Here is an 18,747-nt window from a genome sequence, read left to right on the forward strand (position 1 = left end):
GCAACGATAACAAAAGGTATTTTTGCATTTACAAAGTGGTACAACGATTTCCTTCAAGGTTTTCCTAGTGTTGTAGCCTACCCTATTTAAAAAAACACATTGTACAAAACTGTACTCAGGAAAGTGCTCGTTGGACCGTCGGTTTCCCCAGACAGACTAATTGATTTACAGTAATGTACTGTTAAACCATAGTTCATTTGGAATTTACAGTAACATACGGTACCTTAATGGCTGCCATTAAGTTACTGTAAAGTTACCGTAAAAACAAGTTAAGTATTTACAGTGTAGAATAAGCCACCTCAATATTTGCAGCCATAGGTTGCAATATACACCACATGACCAAAAGTATGTGGACACTTGCTCGTGGAACATTTCATTCCAAAATCAAAATCATTAATATGGAGATGGTCCCCCCTTTGCTGCTATAACAGCCTCCACTCTTCTGGGAAAGTGTTCCACCAGATGTTGGAACATTGCTTTGCGCACGGAGGCATTGTCATGCTGAAACAGGAAAGGGCCTTCCACAAACAGTTGTCACAAAGTTGGAAGCACAGAATCGTCTAGAATGTCATTGTATGCTGTAGCGTTAAGATTCCCATTCACTGGAACTAAGGGGCCTAGTCTGAACCATGAAAAACAGCTACAGACCATAATTCCTCCTCCACCAAATTTTACAGTTGGCACTGTGCATTTGGGCAGATAGCGTTCTCCTGGAATTTGCCAAATCCAGATTTGTCCGTCGGACTGCCAGAGGGTGAAGCGTGATTCATCACTCCAGAGAATGTGTTTCCACTGCTCCAGTCCGATGGTGGCAGGTTTTACACCCCTCCAGCCGACACTTGGCATTGCGCATGGTTATTTTAGGTTTGTGTGCGGCTGCTCGGCCATGAAAACCCATTACATGAAGCTCCCGACTAACAGTTATTTTGCTGACGTTGCTTCCAGAGGCAGGTTGGAACTTGGTAGTGAGTGTTGCAATCAAGGACAGACATTTTTTACCCGCTACGTGCTTCAGCACTCAGCGATCCCGTTCTGTGAGCTTGTGTTGCCTACCACTTTGCGGTTGAGCCGTTGTTGCTCCTAGACATTTCCACTTCACAATAGTAGTACTTACAGTTGATCGGGGCAGCTCTAGCAGGGCAGAAATTTGACAAACTGACTTGTTGGAAGGGTGGCATCCTACGACGGTGCCACGTTGAAAGTCATTGAGCTCTTCCATAAGGCCATTCTACTGCCAATGTTTGTCTACAGAGATTGCATGGCTGTGTGCTCTATTTTATACACCTGTCAGTAACGGATGTGGCTGAAATAGCTGAATCCACTAATTTAATGCAGTGTCCACATACTTTTGTAGGTATAGTGTATCTTTAGGAGCTGATCCATTGTGAGTATTGTGAAATAATTATTATGTTAAGGTAAGATTTGAAAATGGAAAGCTGATCTGAGAGCAGTGCTGTCTTACTTTTGACCCTTTCATCCCAATGACGCACGTAGCGAACATTCTCTCTGTTTTGGGAAACGCATGTTACCTCTTCAGCCTAACTTCCATCTCTATCGGGAAACCATAGATACCAACCGACCGACCGACAGACCGACAGACTTACATTGGCCTGGATGAGAACCAGGTAGCGGGTGATTTCCTCGTAGTTGAGCCTCTCCCTCAGGACCACCGAGCCGGAGAGGGTGAGAGGGATGTCAAACGTCCTGTTGGCCGCCTGCGACACAAAGAGATACAGTGCCCTGGGTTAAGAGTGGACTCTACTTAGGAAAGCTTTTCCCATGAGAAATTCATTGTCTGCCAGAGCAGGTGCAGAGATCTCGGGGGTAGAGATTGCCTCAACAGGACGTGTGTGTCCTTCTGACTCCTACTTAGTGACATGAGTAAAACCGTACTGCTCTAATGTCTTTATCAATCTTTTTGGGCTGTGAAGTGTGATTGCCATCAGTCGTGGCTTTAAAGAGAATGTGTCAGTAAGTGTTGAGATGTGACGTACCGGGTCAGTTGGGTTGTACTGGATGATGTATTCAATCTGTCCGTTAGGGCCGTCATCAATGTCCAGGGCTCCATTATTCCCAGTGAAGCCGGAGAAGATGGTGGTGCCAACTGGGGTCAACTGTAAGACAACATTATTGCAACCTAATGACAGTGCTAACAATTCAAACTATAAAAATAATTACCCACACACTTGAATCATATGCAAGTGTCAGTTTTTCATGTGCTAAGCCTTCGGTCAACAACAACCTTCTTCAGAACACTAATGATCCAACACCAATGATTCTGAATGTGACATACGGTCACAGCTAAACCAAAAAGCTGCAGGGCTCCAGAATGAGACCATTTAGTCACATTTTGCGACCCTTTGACTTGGCAGTGCTAATTGGATATGGAATTGGTCGCATCCTTGTGAGTTGCAAATCCTATCTCTTTCAAATCTCAGAAGTCTTTTTTTTTGGGGCGGCTAAAATCATGATTAAAGGGCCTCCCGAGTGGCACAACGTTCTAAGGCACTGCTTGAGGCGTCACTACAGACCTAAGTTCGATCCCAGGCTGTGTCAGAACCGGCCATAACCGATAATAATAGTCCCATAGGGTGGCGCACAACAGGCCTAGTGTCATCCGGGTTATGGGAGGGTTTGGCCGGGGGGGGGCTTTACTAGGCTTATTGCGCTTTAGCAACTCCTTGTTCCTGGTCGGGTGCCTGCAGGCTGACTACGGTTGTCAGTTGAACTGTGTTTCCCCCGACACATTGTCGGAGGGTAAACTACAAAAAAAAAACAGTTAACCTGAAGTATAGTTCTTTGATTTCTGAAAGTGCCTTCTACTGACAGTGTCTTTGAGATGTGGAGCGAGGCGCAAGAGTGCTATCAGCTGTCATATCTGAGCCCCACAGTGGACCTCTATCAGTCATATCTGAGCCCCACAGTGGACCTCTATCAGTCATACCTGAGCCCCACAGTGGACCGCTATCAGCTGTCATACCTGAGCCCCACAGTGGACCTCTATCAGTCATACCTGAGCCCCACAGTGAACCTCTATCAGTCATATCTGAGCCCCACAGTGGACCTCTATCAGTCATACCTGAGCCCCACAGTGGACCTCTATCAGTCATACCTGAGCCCCACAGTGGACCGCTATCAGCTGTCATACCTGAGCCCCACAGTGGACCGCTATCAGCTGTCATACCTGAGCCCCACAGTGGACCTCTATCAGCTGTCATACCTGAGCCCCACAGTGGACCTCTATCAGCTGTCATACCCGAGCCCCACAGTGGACCGCTATCAGCTGTCATACCTGAGCCCCACAGTGGACCTCTATCAGTCATACCTGAGCCCCACAGTGGACCTCTATCAGTCATACCTGAGCCCCACAGTGGACCTCTATCAGTCATACCTGAGCCCCACAGTGGACCGCTATCAGCTGTCATACCTGAGCCCCACAGTGGACCTCTATCAGTCATACCTGAGCCCCACAGTGGACCTCTATCAGTCATACCTGAGCCCCACAGTGGACCTCTATCAGTCATACCTGAGCCCCACAGTGGACCTCTATCAGCTGTCATACCTGAGCCCCACAGTGGACCTCTATCAGCTGTCATACCTGAGCCCCACAGTGGACCTCTATCAGCTGTCATACATGAGCCCCACAGTGGACCTCTATCAGTCATATCTGAGCCCCACAGTGGACCTCTATCAGCTGTCATACATGAGCCCCACAGTGGACCTCTATCAGTCATATCTGAGCCCCACAGTGGACCTCTATCAGCTGTCATACCTGAGCCCCACAGTGGACCTCTATCAGCTGTCATACCTGAGCCCCACAGTGGACCTCTATCAGCTGTCATACCTGAGCCCCACAGTGGACCTCTATCAGCTGTCATACCTGAGCCCCACAGTGGACCTCTATCAGCTGTCATACCTGAGCCCCACAGTGGACCTCTATCAGCTGTCATACCTGAGCCCCACAGTGGACCGCTATCAGCTGTCATACCTGAGCCCCACAGTGGACCTCTATCAGTCATACCTGAGCCCCACAGTGGACCTCTATCAGTCATACCTGAGCCCCACAGTGGACCTCTATCAGCTGTCATACCTGAGCCCCACAGTGGACCTCTATCAGCTGTGAGAAGAGGAGATAGCATCTGTTGGCAGCACAGAGGAAACATGTTTATTTTAGCTCCTCTGCTACTCTTACATCTGACAAGACTTTTCAGGAACACAAAAATATGTCAGAGACAAGAGGAAGACAGGAGACAGTTCAGCGAAACATTACTGATCTCAGCTATGGTTTGACTGGTACTGAATTGAAAAAAAAAAAAGTCTCAGAATAGGAGAAATCTAATAGAAAACCCACAGCATGGGTATCAGAGGTCATTTCTAAAGAGATGCTGTAATGAAAGTAGAGGCAGGATTTCATGTTTCCCATGTGCAAATTGAAAATATCCCAAGTCGTCGACGACAGAATAGGGAAGGCCATACACCCCATCCATTCGGCAGTGTTGTTAGCCAAAAAACACCAACGTACAACATGCATTATTTAGGAGCTAACGACGTGTGAGTCTATATTAAAAGGGTGAATCGTGGTGTCTGTCCTCATTGGGATGCAAGGCTCTCCCCCCACCGCCACAGACACACCTCTGGGAGCACATCAACCCTCCACGTCCCTCCGTCTGCACTTCAGCGCCTCGATGATAAACGTTGCGTAGCAGACTGTATGCATGAAGGCTATCGTAATGAATTCTTTACTGTAGGACAAAGAAGTGTACAGTGCCTTTAATAACCAAGAAATGACACGGGAGATATCGAATAATAACAGGGGGTTGAGCAGAATGTTACATGTCATAGTAGTACAGTTATTGAGATATACAAGGAGAGGCCAACAATACTCCCCATATGAGATAAACAAGGTCTTGTAAGGAGGTTAAGGCATATCTAAAGCTGCCTGCGCACCTGAAGACTAGTACGTGCCTGATTAACACGTGTGAGGGATTCAGCTCTTTAAGATGTAGTTGATGGCACCCAAGTGGCACTGTGGTCTAAGACACTGCATCTCAGTGCAAGAGGCGTTACTGCAGTACCTGGTTCGAATCCAGGCTACATCACATCCGGCCGTGATTGGGAGTCCCATAGGGCGGCGCACAATTTGCCCAGCGTCGTCTGGGCTTGGCCGGGGTAGGCAGTCATTGTAAATAAGAATTTGTTCTTAACTGACTTGCCCAGTTAAATATTTAAAAAATGGCATTTATAAACAGTGTTGAGGTCTGACAAGAGCATACAGCTGCAACACATTCAAATAATCATGTCTTCAACAGAGATTTTATTTTTCTCTCCGCCTCGACAGCCCTGTAGAACTCCATTATGTGGGCTTAGGTACTACTAGACGCTCCATGTTGACTGATGGACAAGGGACTGCATTCTGTATCTCTGTGTCAGCTTAACATTTCAAACACTGCAGAGCACAATACGGAAAGCAACATTGCCCAACCGTTTGAGAACAGCAGCTTCAGCTACTCTGCAAGGCTGCTTGCTAATGAGCTAAATCGACTAGGATGACACTCAGGGGAACCTCTTTCAATTAGGGAAAAGCTGCAAAATCCCCATGTCACTATTTTGGACCACTGTGGCACACCAGCCACTCTATGGCCTTCTATGCCCAGAAGTCCATAGAGTGGCCTACAGATGTAGGATCTTAATTTGATCACCCTATTGCAGGAGAACTTTCCGGCAATGCAGGACATTTTAAACTTGTAATGTATTTGAAGTTTTTAAAGGTTTCTGAGGTTTGTCATTTCCACTTTGAAATCAGTAATGATGTTTCGACCCCGACAAACATGCCCATTAATTACAATCCACATAATAATTCACATTTCCTATTACCGCTGTAGCAAACTGGGTCAAATTAAGATCCTACACAGTTAAACCACATAGAGACCCATGCAGGTCCCACTGTTAACCCTTTATACTTGTGGGAATTGGCCTACAGTGTGTGGAAAGGGCTAAAATGCATAACCATGGTAGCAATTGAAAGGGAACAGTTTGGAGACAATATGAACATGATTAGACCAGAGGTGACGTACACAACAGTTCACCTGACACAAGACTGTTGATTTTACGTGCATTTTACATTTACTGTACGTTTCGCCGTACTTGTTGATAATAAAATCTGAAAATATTCTGATAAAAGACCATTCCTGGAAAATGTGGGGTGTGACAAGGGTTTGAGTGAGAGGACTAACTGGTGTCTCCAAAGTGTGCACAGTTCCTAAGTCATTCCTAAGGCACTTTTGTGACTCAAAGCAGAGTCTTCATCTAGGAGGTGTTTTTCTGAGCTCTCCTAGCTGTGCTGTTGAGGAACTACCCGCAAGCACACTTGTAGATGTTTCATTTGGAACACAACCCTGCAATCACAAAATTCCCAAAACAGTCCATTATATATCACAATCTGGGTCAGGTGGGCATGATTTGAAAGCTTGTTCTATTGCTAAACGATCAAATATGACTTACAGTGCTAGGCTACCAGAAGGAAATTCAGAGAAACAAATAGACATTTTTGTTTGCAAAGAAAGAAATCATGAGTATGTTCAGGTGCGTGTGTATATATTATTATTATTATTATTATTATATATTATTATTATATATTATTATTATATATTGTGCCCCGGCTAATTTTCTTCATGGGGCAATTAACAAACAAACAAGGGCTCGTTCTGTCCAAATAACTGTGATGCCATGTCATCTTGTAACTGCACATCAAACATAGTGATCATAAGCGTTGACACTGTATTTGACATGAGTTTTATGATATGAAAATGTGACGTGCACATTTGGACTTGCGGGTGTTTGACTTGATTGTATGACATCAAAGAGGTCTGTATGATAATCCTCAACGGCTCACCTTTCAAAATACATCGAGTCCTCTTTCATTTACAGCATTTCCCTCACTTAGACAACAAAACATTTGCAAAAGTTGCTCAATTAGCGGGAGGGATGGGGCAACTTCTTGTCGCTGGCGGTGCTCATGTTCAGATCGTCTAACAGACTAAACCCATACAGAGCTGTGAAGTGGAGAGCCTGATGTTAAACGGCATTTATAAACTGGGTGGTTCGAGCACTGAATGCTGATTGGCTGACAGCCGTGGTATATCAGACCGTATACCATAGGTATGACAAAACATTTATTTTTACTGCTCTAATTACATTGGTAACCAGTCTATGATAGCAATAAGGTACCTCACAGGTTTGTGGTATAGGGCCAATATACCACGGCTAAGAACTGTATCCAGTCACTCCGCATTACATTGTGTGTGAGAACAGCCCTTAGCCGTGGTATATTGGCCATATACCACACCCCTTTGTGCCTTATTGCTTAAGTATAGCATGTTACCGTACAGCCACTACGTTCCAATTCAGGTGTTTATCAGTGTCTAAATCTGCCATTTTCAACCCGTATACATACGGGTACGAGTGTAAAGGGTTAAACCAGATAGAGATCCGTGGAGGTCCCACTGTTAAACCAGATAGAGACCCGTGGAGGTCCCACTGTTAAACCAGATAGAGACCCGTGGAGGTCCCACTGTTAAACCAGATAGAGACCCGTGGAGGTCCCACTGTTAAACCAGATAGAGACCCGTGGAGGTCCCACTGTTAAACCAGATAGAGACCCGTGGAGGTCCCACTGTTAAACCAGATCGAGACCCGTGGAGGTCCCACTGTTAAACCAGATAGAGACCCGTGGAGGTCCCACTGTTAAACCAGATAGAGACCCGTGGAGGTCCCACTGTTAAACCAGATAGAGACCCGTGGAGGTCCCACTGTTAAACCAGATAGAGACCCGTGGAGGTCCCACTGTTAAACCAGATAGACACCCGTGGAGGTCTCACTGTTAAACCAGATAGAGACCCGTGGAGGTCCCACTGTTAAACCAGATAGAGACCCGTGGAGGTCCCACTGTTAAACCAGATAGAGACCCGTGGAGGTCCCACTGTTAAACCAGATAGAGACCCGTGGAAGTCAATGTAGTAGGGAGTTGCAATTTCCAACAAGCCAATATTCTACATAGTTTAGTGCAGAAAACGTGGCAATTAACTACAATGACCATAATCCAATGCGCGCCCGCTTAAACTTGTCCGGTCTGGGTGGAGCACTGAGCTTTAAAATGAACAGTGTGGAGCAGACACGGAGACGGAGAGAAGAGAGAACACAGTGATCGAGAGGGATAGAAAGCCGTTGCTGCTCGAGGCTGAAAATACATTATCTAAGTGATTAATAGTTGGTATTCAGCAGTCATACAAGTATGCCTTATTTACTTTGATGAACTGCTAAAATAGTGATTTTGTCAGACAGCATAGGCAGCAGCTCTATAGAGACTTGGAATTAAATAATAAAGTAATCAAATAAAACACATAACTTTATTTTAAGTAAAGCAATGTGAGTAAATTATGGTTAATAAGAGATAATGGGCAGATACAAGAATCATGGGACTTTTATTCATTGTTTTATTCAGTGTTGTTACAACATTCAACCCAGATAATGCATAGTGCATTTAATGTCCCTCAAAAAATGTGAAACCTAAATCGAAAAAGCGTGATTCTTTTTGAATAATCGAACCGAAACCGCACCGACCTCAAAAAGACCTTGTCAAAAAGTATCCAGAATGGGATATGGGCCACCACTGTTAAACCACACAGAGAATCAGGAAGTCTCCAGAATGGGATATGGGTCACCACTGTTAAACCACACAGAGAATCAGGAAGTCTCCAGAATGGGATATGGGCCACCACTGTTAAACCACACAGAGAATCAGGACAGATAGTCTCCAGAATGGGATATGGGCCACCACTGTTAAACCACACAGAGAATCAGGACAGGAAGTCTCCAGAATGGGATATGGGCCACCACTGTTAAACCACACAGAGAATCAGGACAGGAAGTCTCCAGAATGGAATATGGGCCACCACTGTTAAACCACACAGAGAATCAGGACAGGAAGTCTCCAGAATGGGATATGGGCCACCACTGTTAAACCACACAGAGAATCAGGACAGGAAGTCTCCAGAATGGGATATGGGCCACCACTGTTAAACCACACAGAGAATCAGGACAGGAAGTCTCCAGAATGGGATATGGGCCACCACTGTTAAACCACACAGAGAATCAGGACAGGAAGTCTCCAGAATGGGATATGGGCCACCACTGTTAAACCACACAGAGAATCAGGACAGGAAGTCTCCAGAATGGGATATGGGCCACCACTGTTAAACCACACAGAGAATCAGGACAGATAGTCTCCAGAATGGGATATGGGCCACCACTGTTAAACCACACAGAGAATCAGGACAGGAAGTCTCCAGAATGGGATATGGGCCTCCACTGTTAAACCACACAGAAAATCAGGAAGTCTCCAGAATGGGATATGGGCCACCACTGTTAAACCACACAGAGAATCAGGACAGGAAGTCTCCAGAATGGGATATGGGCCTCCACTGTTAAACCACACAGAGAATCAGGAAGTCTCCAGAATGGGATATGGGCCACCACTGTTAAACCACACAGAGAATCAGGACAGGAAGTCTCCAGAATGGGATATGGGCCTCCACTGTTAAACCACACAGAGAATCAGGAAGTCTCCAGAATGGGATATGGGCCTCCACTGTTAAACCACACAGAGAATCAGGACAGGAAGTCTCCAGAATGGGATATGGGCCACCACTGTTAAACCACACAGAGAATCAGGACAGGAAGTCTCCAGAATGGGATATGGGCCTCCACTGTTAAACCACACAGAGAATCAGGAAGTCTCCAGAATGGGATATGGGCCACCACTGTTAAACCACACAGAGAATCAGGACAGGAAGTCTCCAGAATGGGATATGGGTCACCACTGTTAAACCACACAGGGAATCAGGAAGTCTCCAGAATGGGATATGGGCCACCACTGTTAAACCACACAGGGAATCAGGAAGTCTCCAGAATGGGCCATGGTCCACGCATGATACGTATGTCATTATATTACCCAGTCATGTATTACCGTTACAGTCATTTTAATGACCAAAGACTCAGCCCCTTTTTTTAACAGTCAAAAAGCTCCATCTGAATACATTTAATTAGATTTGAAGTTATTACCCGTCCCTACCAGTCCACGGTCACTGAGCAACGGCTAATATTTCACATTTTTACAGCATTTTTTTCAAATCGTATGGCCCTATTCAGGTTGAACGGACTGAAATATTTAATGCTAAGTAATGAGATACTGCTCACACATCGTCTTGGATTGTAATAAAAGATTTAACTAGGCTGTCCTGGGGGCCTCACCTCATTTATGGCGACATAGTAGCGAGGCTGCTGGAATCGGGGTGCGTTGTCATTGCGATCCCTCACCACAATGCGCACCTCGTGTAAAATGACGGTCCCGACCAGCTCATTGGTGCACTGGACCTGGACAACGATGGAATGGATGTAGGACGGGGGCTAAAAGGAAGGAAGAAGTTTTAGTCTCGGAAATCCCAGACCTAGGGGAACAACGCCAATGTGGGAGGCAAACGTCTGCCTAGAGAGACTAAATAGGTATCTTTTCAGTACAAACCGAGGACAGGAGGAGAGTTATTTTTCCTAATTCTATGGCCATGTGTCTCCTTTCTAACTGGTTCACACTGAAGTACAGGACTGATATGGATGTGTACAACATCTCGCGGAAGGTATGCCTCAGAGTCTACCTTTTAATCTCTGTGATTATCACAAACTGCTCTAACACCGGTACATAAGCATATACCATTTAGCAGAAGCTTGTATCCACTGTACTGTGTACAAAGTAGACATGTGCAGTACACTATGAATGTATACATGTCCAATAGAAGAATGAACAACAAACAAAACACTGAATAGAAAGAAGCTACATCATCCTGTGGAGCTTCACTTTCCCTTAAACTACATCCTGAGGTAATGTACATGTATAGCTAACCTGCAGTGAACAGTTTTTTCTTTAGAGGAACCCAAACCCACAAACCCTTTTGAGTTCTATTCTCCACAGACAAACATATGGATAGTCATAGTGAGCGTCAGAGGACTTACGTCTCGGTCGAGGGCCCTGCCGGTGCTGTTGAGGTACAGCCTTTGTCTGACCGGGTCCAGTATGACCCAGTGGTTGTAGTTGTCTCGGAGGGAGAGAGAGATGGTTCTGCCTGGGTCTTCCACTCGGCCTTGGATTTGCATATTCTCAACCAAAAGTGTTCCTTTACGAGAAAAGAAAAGAAGGTCCTTAGAAATGCAGTGAGGAGTTGATTGACAGAGATGTGATAAAACTACAAGCAGGTTCTCTGGGCAGTAAACATTCCCTTGTGGTGTTAAACTCACTCTTCTCGAGTGCTCTTTTATGAGATATTGTTACTTTCTTTCAGAAAAGCACAAGTAGAGAGAGAAATAAGCCCAGGAAAACAAAAGCTTCTGACTCATATTACTTGTTTTCTGAGAATGAAAAGTTCCGATGGAGAAAAAAAAACTTCAACGACTGCTAGACTGAAATGTTTTCAAATCAGAGGAGACCAATTAGTTGAGTCCAGCAGCATTTGAATGATGCATAACCTCTGAAAATTGTCAGCTATTGACGTTCATGAAAACCAGGGAGCCGGCCAAGCTAAAATTACATTTGACATCTTGACCATCTTCTCTGAAGCATGCCTGCTTTCCACACACTCTGATGCTGCAGTCCAGACAGGGACTAATAGCCTGCCAGATATCAGGCTTTGATGGTGCCTGAAGGTACTAACGTCCACGTACGTTCATTCCAATTATGGCAAAGCACTGGCCAGTTCAGCCCCCGTTAATTACACAGTGCTACCCTCTGGACACACATTTCTGACATCAATTGTTGTGCAGTTAGAGTGGCTGTCAAGCTTCAAACCCACACCTAGCCTAGGTCCAGTACACACAACAAATAATGGTTCTAAATATTACCAGATGAGGGTTCTTTGGCTTGTAACCATAGTGGACCCCTTTTTGGTGCTATATAGAACCCTTTCCTAAGGTTCTATAAAGAACCATTAAATAAGGTTATATACAGTGCATAGGACAAAGAACCATTCAATAAAGGTATGTACAGTGCATTCGGAAAGTATTCAGACCCCTTGACTTTTCCCACATTTTGTTAGGTTACAGCCTTCTTCGAAAATGTATTAAATACATGTTTTCCCTCATCATTCTACACATAATAGCCCATAATGACAAAGCAAAAACAGTTTTTTATACACTTTTGCAAATGTTTAAAAAAACAACACAAAAAACACCTTATTTACATAAGTATTCAGACCATTTGCCCTGAGGCTCGAAATTGAGCTCAGGTGCATCATGTTTCCATTGATTATCCTTGAGATGTTTCTACAACTTGATTGGAGTCCACCTGTGATAAATTCAATTGATTGGACATGATTTGGAAAGGCACACACCTGTCTATATAAGGTCCCACTGTTGACGGTGCATGTCAGAGGAAAAACCAAGCCATGAGGTCAAAGGAATCCAAGACAGGATTGTGTCGAGGCACAGATCTGGGGAAGGGTACCAAAACATTTCTGCAGCATTGAAGGTCCCCAAGAACACAGTGGCCTCCATCATTCTTACATGTTAGAAGTTTGGAACCACCAATACTCTTTCTAGAGCTGACAGTCTGGCCAAACTAAGCAATTGGGAGAGAAGGCACCTAAAAGACTCTCAGACCATGAGAAACAAGAATCTCTGGTCTGATGAAACCAAGATTGAACTCTTTGGCATGAATGTCAATTGTCACAACTGGAGGAATCCTGGGACCATCCCAAAGGTGAAGCACGGTAGTGGCAGCATCATGCTGTGGGGTTGTTTTTCAGCGCAGGGACTGGGAGACTAGTCAGGATTGAGGGGAAGATGAACGAAGAAAAGTAGAGAGAGATCCTTGATGAAGAAGGCTGTAACGTGACAAATGTGGAAAAAGTCAAGGAGCATGAATATTTTCCGAATGCAATGTTTATACAGTACCAGTCATAAGTTTGGACACACCTACTCATTCAAGAGTTTCTTTATTTTTACTATTTTCTACATTGTAGAATAGTAAAGACATCAAAACTATGAAATAACACATATGGAATCATGTAGTAACCAAAAAAGTGTTAAACAAATCAAAACATATGTTATATTTGAGATTATTCAAAGCAGCCACCCTTTGCCTTGATTACAGCTTTGCACACATTATCTCAACCAGCTCAATGAGGTAGTCACCTGGAATGCATTTCAATAAGCAGGTGTTCCTTCTTACTTGTTAATTTGTGGAATGTAATTCCTTCCTATTAATGACTTTGTCATTTGTGCTGTGACAAGGTAGGGATGGTATACTGAAGATAGCCCTATTTGGTAAAAGACCCAGTCCATAATATGGCAAGAACAGCTCAAATAAGCAAAGAGAAACGACAGTCCATCATTACTTTAAGACATGAAGGTCAGTCAATACGGAAAATGTCAAGAACTTTGAACGTTTCTGTCACGTCCTGACCTTAGTTCCTTTTGTATGTCTCGATTTTAGGTTGGTCAGGACGTGAGTTGGGGTGGGCATTCTATGTTTTGTTCTTGTGTTTATATTTCTATGTGTTTGGCCTGGTATGGTATATTCCCAATCAGAGGCAGCTGTCAATCATTGTCTCTGACTGAGAACCAAACTTAGGTAGCCTGTTTTCCCACTTTTTTTGGTGGGGGGTTATTTTCCGTTTCAGTGTTTTCACCATACGGGACTGTTTCAGTTTTCCTTTATTCTCTTGTTCGTTTGTTTTCGGTGTTCAGTGTAATAAATATGACGAACACTTACCACGCTGCATATTGGTCCGATATTTCCTACTCCTCCTCAGAAGAGGAAGACGACAACCGTTACAGTTTCTTCAAATGCAGTCGCAAAAACCATCAAGCACTATGATGAAACTGGCTCTCATGAGGACCACCACAGGAAAGGAAGACTGAGAGTTACCTCTGCTACAGAGCATAAGTTCATTCGAGTTAATTGCACCTCAGATTGCAGCCCAAAGAAATGCTTCACAGAGTTCAAGTAACAGACACGTCTCAACATCAACTCTTCAGAGGATACTGCGTGAATCACGCCTTCAAATCAAATCAAATGTTATTTGTCACATGTGCCAAATACAACAGGTGTAGGTAGACCTTACAGTGAAATGGTTACTTACAAGCCCTTAACCAACAATGCCGTTTTAATTAAGAAAAATACCTAAAAAAAAGTAACAAATAATTAATGAGCAGCTGTAAAATAACAATACAGAGGCTATATACAGGGGGCACCGGTACAGAGTCAATGTGCAGGGGCACCGGTTAGTCAAGGTAATTGAGGTAATATGTACATGTAGGTAGAGTTATTAAAGTGACTATGCATAGATAATAACAGAGAGTAGCAGCAGTGTAGAGGGGGGGCAATGCAAATAGTCTGGGTCGCCATTTGATTAGATGTTCAGGAGCGTTGTGGCTTGGGGGTAGAAGCTGTTTAGAAGCCTCTTGGACCTAGACTTGGCACTCCAGTACCACACGGCCAGGTCTCTGACCTCAGTATAGCAGTCTATGACTAGGGCCTTCCTCTGACACCACCTGTTATATAGGTCCTGGATGGCAGGAAGCTTGGCCCCATTGATGTACTGGGCCATATGCACTACCCTCTGTAGTGCCTTGCAGTCAGAGGCCGAGCAGTGATGCAACCCATCAGGATGCTCTTGATGGTGCAGCTGTAGAACCTTTTGAGGATCTGAGGACCCATGCCAAGTTTCCTGAGGGGGAATAGGTTTTGTTGTGCCCTCTTCACGACTGTCTTGGTGTGCTTGGACCATGTTTTGTTTGTTATGTGGAGGAACTTGAAGCTCACAACCTGCTCCACTCAAGCCCTGTCGATAAGAATGGGGGCATGCTCGATCCTCCTTTTCCTGTAGTCCACAATCATCTCTTTTGTCTTGATCACGTTGAGGGTAAGGTTGTTGTCCTTGCACCACACGGCCAGGTCTCTGACCTCCCTATAAGCATCTCATTGTTTATTTTTTGTTGTTGATTTTTACCCCTTTTTCTCCCCAATTTCGTGGTGTGTGCACCTGGCAACCTTGGTTAGCATGCACTGCGCCTGGCCCGCCACAAGAGTCGCTGGTGCACGATGAGACAAGGATATCCCTACCGGCCAAGCCCTCCCTAACCCGGACGACGCTAGGCCAATTGTGCGTCGCTCCACGGTGCGTCGCCCCAATTGTGCATCGCCCCACGGTTCGCGGCCGGTTAAGACAGAGCCTGGGCGCGAACCCAGAGTCTCTGGTGGCACAGCTGGCGCTGCAGTACAGCGCCCTTAACCACTGCGGCACCCGGGAGGCCCTAAGCTGTCTCATTGTTGTCGGTGATCAGGCCTACTACTGTTGTGTCATCTGCAAACTTAATGATGGTGTTGAAGTCGTGCCTGGCTGTGCAGTCATGAGTGAACAGGGAGTACGGGAGGGGACTGAGCACACACCCCTGAAGGGCCCCTGTGTTGAAGATAAGCATGGCGGATGTGTTGTTACCTACCCTCACCACCTGGGGGTGGCCCGTCAGGAAGTCCAGGATCCAGTTGCAAAGGGAGGTGTTTAGTCCCAGGGTCCTTAGCTTAGTGATGAGCTTTGAGGGTACTACGGTGTTGAACGCTGAGCTGTAGTCAATGAATAGCATTCTCACATAGGTGTTCCTTTTGTCCAGGTGTGAAAGGGCAGTGTGGAGTACAATAGAGATAGCATCATCTGTGGATCTGTTGGGGTGGAATGAAAATTGAAGTGGGTCTAGGATTTCATGGTTGAATTGCGGCAAAGAAACCACTACTAAAGGACACCAATAATAAGAAGAGACTTGCTTGGGCCAAGAAACATGAGCAATGGACATTAGACCAGTGGAAATTCTTCCTTTGGTCTGATGAGTTGAAATTTGACATTTTTGGTTCCAACCGCTGTGTCTTTGTGAGACACAGAGAAGGTGAACAGATGATCTCCACATATGTGGTTTCCACCATTAAGCACGGAGGAAGAGGTGTGATGGTGTGGGGGTGCTTTGCTGGTGGCACTATCTGAGATTTATTTAGAATTCAAGGCACACTTAACCAGCATGGCTACTACAACATTCTGCAGCGACACGCCATCCCACCTGGTTTGCACTTAGTGGGACTATCATTTGTTTTTCAACAGGACAATGACCCAACAAACCCCCAGGCTGTGTAAGGGCTATTTGACTAAGGAGGAGAGTGATGGAGTGCTACATCAGATGAACTGGTCTCCACAATCACCCGATCTCAACCTAATTGAGATGGTTTGGGATGGGTTGGACTGCAGATTGAAGTAAAAGCAGCCAACAAGTGCTCAGCATATGTGGGAACTCCTTTAAGACCGTTGGAAAAGCATTCATCTTGAAGCTGGTGGAGAAATTGCCAAGAGTGTGCAAAGCTGTCATCGAGGCAAAGGGAGGCTACTTAAAATATAAAATATATATTTTGATTTGTTTAACACTTTTTAGGTTACTACATGATTCCATATGTGGTATTTCATAGTTTTGACGTCTTCACTATCATTCTACAATGTATAAAATAGTAAAAATAAAGAAAAACTTTTGAATTAGTAGGTGTGTCCAAACTTTTGACTGGTACTGTATATATACTGTATAGCACCAAAAACAGGGTGCCACTATGGTTACAACCCTATATGGTTCTATATAGAACCTTTATAGAGATTGAGAAAGATTCTTTACAGAACCAATCTCAAAGGTTCTTTGTAGATCAGTTTGTAAAACCATACAGGGTTTTTAATTCTAGTCAGCCATAATATATTGTTTAAATTCCGTAGGTGTTATTATTGTGTTAATTGACAAGTTGAATCTAGTGAACTACCTCTGGAACAGCTGGGGGTCCCTGAGGAGAGAAATGAGAACCACTGACTGATTTAGTTAACTGTTCTCAAAGGCCATACATGAGTCTTTCACAAGACACAATCACTAGCCAGTCATATATAATATGTAATAATAACACGAGATAAACTGGAATGACACGCTCACTCACGATTGCACAAAACGATCTGTGAGCAAGCCATGTCCAAAAATATTATAATGAGCCTGTCACGCCCTGACCTTAGAGAACTGTTTTATTTCTCTATTTAGTTAGGTCAGGGTGTGATTTGGGTGGGCATTCTATGTTTTCTATTTCTTTGCTTTTGGCCGCGTGTGGTTCCCAATCAGAGGCAGCTGTCTATCGTTGTCTCTGATTGGGAATCATACTTAGGCAGCCTTTCCCCCACCTAATGTTTGTGGGTAATTATTTATTTTCTGTGTGTGTGCCACGGTTGCGTTGGTTTCTGTTTACCTGGTTTTTCTTGCTGTGAAAGTTTCACTTTATTAAAAGATGTGGAATTACATGCACGCTGCGCCTTGGCTCATCTATGACAGGGAGTTTGAAGACAGTGAACGTGACAGAGCCACCTCCTCTACATTTTAATTATCACTAAAAGAGCAAAAATACATTTTGTGAACTGTAAATAACCATTGAAGAACTCAAAGGGTTATTTGAGCCATTATGGTTCAACATAGATCCATCACCCTTCCCAGAGAACATTTTTTTTAGAGTGTATGAGCCCAGGCAAGAGGCTAGGGAAGAGAAGGGCAGACAGGCCAGGCCAGAGGCTGGGAAAGAGAAGAGCAGACAGACCAGAGGCTGGGAAAGAGAAGGGCAGACAGACCAGAGGCTGGGAAAGAGAAGGGCAGACAGGCCAGAGGCTGGGAAAGAGAAGGGCAGACAGGCCAGGCCAGAGGCTGGGGAAGAGAAGGGCAGACAGGCTAGAGGCTGGGGAAGAGAAGGGCAGACAGACCAGAGGCTGGGGAAGGGAAGAGCAGACAGGCCAGAGGCTGGGGAAGAGAAGGGCAGACAGGCCAGAGGCTGGGGAAGGGAAGGGCAGACAGGCCAGAGGCTGGGGAAGAGAAGGGCAGACAGGCCAGAGGCTGGGGAAGAGAAGGGCAGACAGGCCAGAGGCTGGGGAAGAGAAGGGCAGATAGGCCAGAGGCTGGGGAAGGGAAGGGCAGACAGGCCAGAGGGCTGGGGAAGAGAAGGGCAGACAGGCCAGAGGCTGGGGAAGAGAAGGGCAGACAGGCCAGAGGCTGGGGAAGAGAAGAGCAGACAGGCCAGAGGCTGGGGAAGAGAAGGGCAGACAGGCCATAGGCTGGGAAAGAGAAGGGCAGACAGGCCAGAGGCTGGGGAAGAGAAGGGCAGACAGGCTAGAGGCTGGGGAAGAGAAGGGCAGACAGGCCAGAGGCTGGGGAAGAGAAGGGCAGACAGGCCAGAGGCTGGGGAAGAGAAGGGCAGACAGGCCAGAGGCTGGGGAAGGGAAGGGCAGACAGGCCAGAGGGCTGGGGAAGAGAAGGGCAGACAGGCCAGAGGCTGGGGAAGAGAAGGGCAGACAGGCCAGGCCAGAGGCTGGGGAAGAGAAGGGCAGACAGGCTAGAGGCTGGGGAAGAGAAGGGCAGACAGGCCAGAGGCTGGGGAAGGGAAGGGCAGACAGGCCAGAGGCTGGGGAAGAGAAGGGCAGACAGGCCAGAGGCTGGGGAAGGGAAGAGCAGACAGGCCAGAGGCTGGGGAAGAGAAGGGCAGACAGGCCAGAGGCTGGGGAAGGGAAGGGCAGACAGGCCAGAGGCTGGGGAAGAGAAGGGCAGACAGGCCAGAGGCTGGGGAAGAGAAGGGCAGACAGGCCAGAGGCTGGG

The 18,747-nt window shown here is 45.7% G+C and overlaps 1 protein-coding gene across 3 annotated transcripts in view; it reads right to left on the reverse strand.

Annotated features, from left to right (window-relative positions):
- The window catches only part of LOC118363424 (protocadherin-15-like), a 318,783-nt gene that overhangs the window by 185,084 nt on the left and 114,952 nt on the right, over positions 1–18,747 (reverse strand). For all 3 annotated transcript variants that reach the window (XM_052491888.1, XM_052491871.1, XM_052491880.1), the window contains exons 4-7: positions 11,065–11,225; positions 10,309–10,464; positions 1,995–2,114; positions 1,605–1,715 (exon numbers count right to left, since the gene is read on the reverse strand). In XM_052491888.1, the coding sequence (XP_052347848.1) occupies positions 1,605–1,715; positions 1,995–2,114; positions 10,309–10,464; positions 11,065–11,225 (548 nt within the window). The remainder of the gene's footprint in view (positions 1–1,604; positions 1,716–1,994; positions 2,115–10,308; positions 10,465–11,064; positions 11,226–18,747) is intronic.

This window comes from Oncorhynchus keta, chromosome 3 (assembly GCF_023373465.1).
Source record: "Oncorhynchus keta strain PuntledgeMale-10-30-2019 chromosome 3, Oket_V2, whole genome shotgun sequence".
NCBI classification, from domain to species: Eukaryota; Metazoa; Chordata; class Actinopteri; order Salmoniformes; family Salmonidae; genus Oncorhynchus; species Oncorhynchus keta.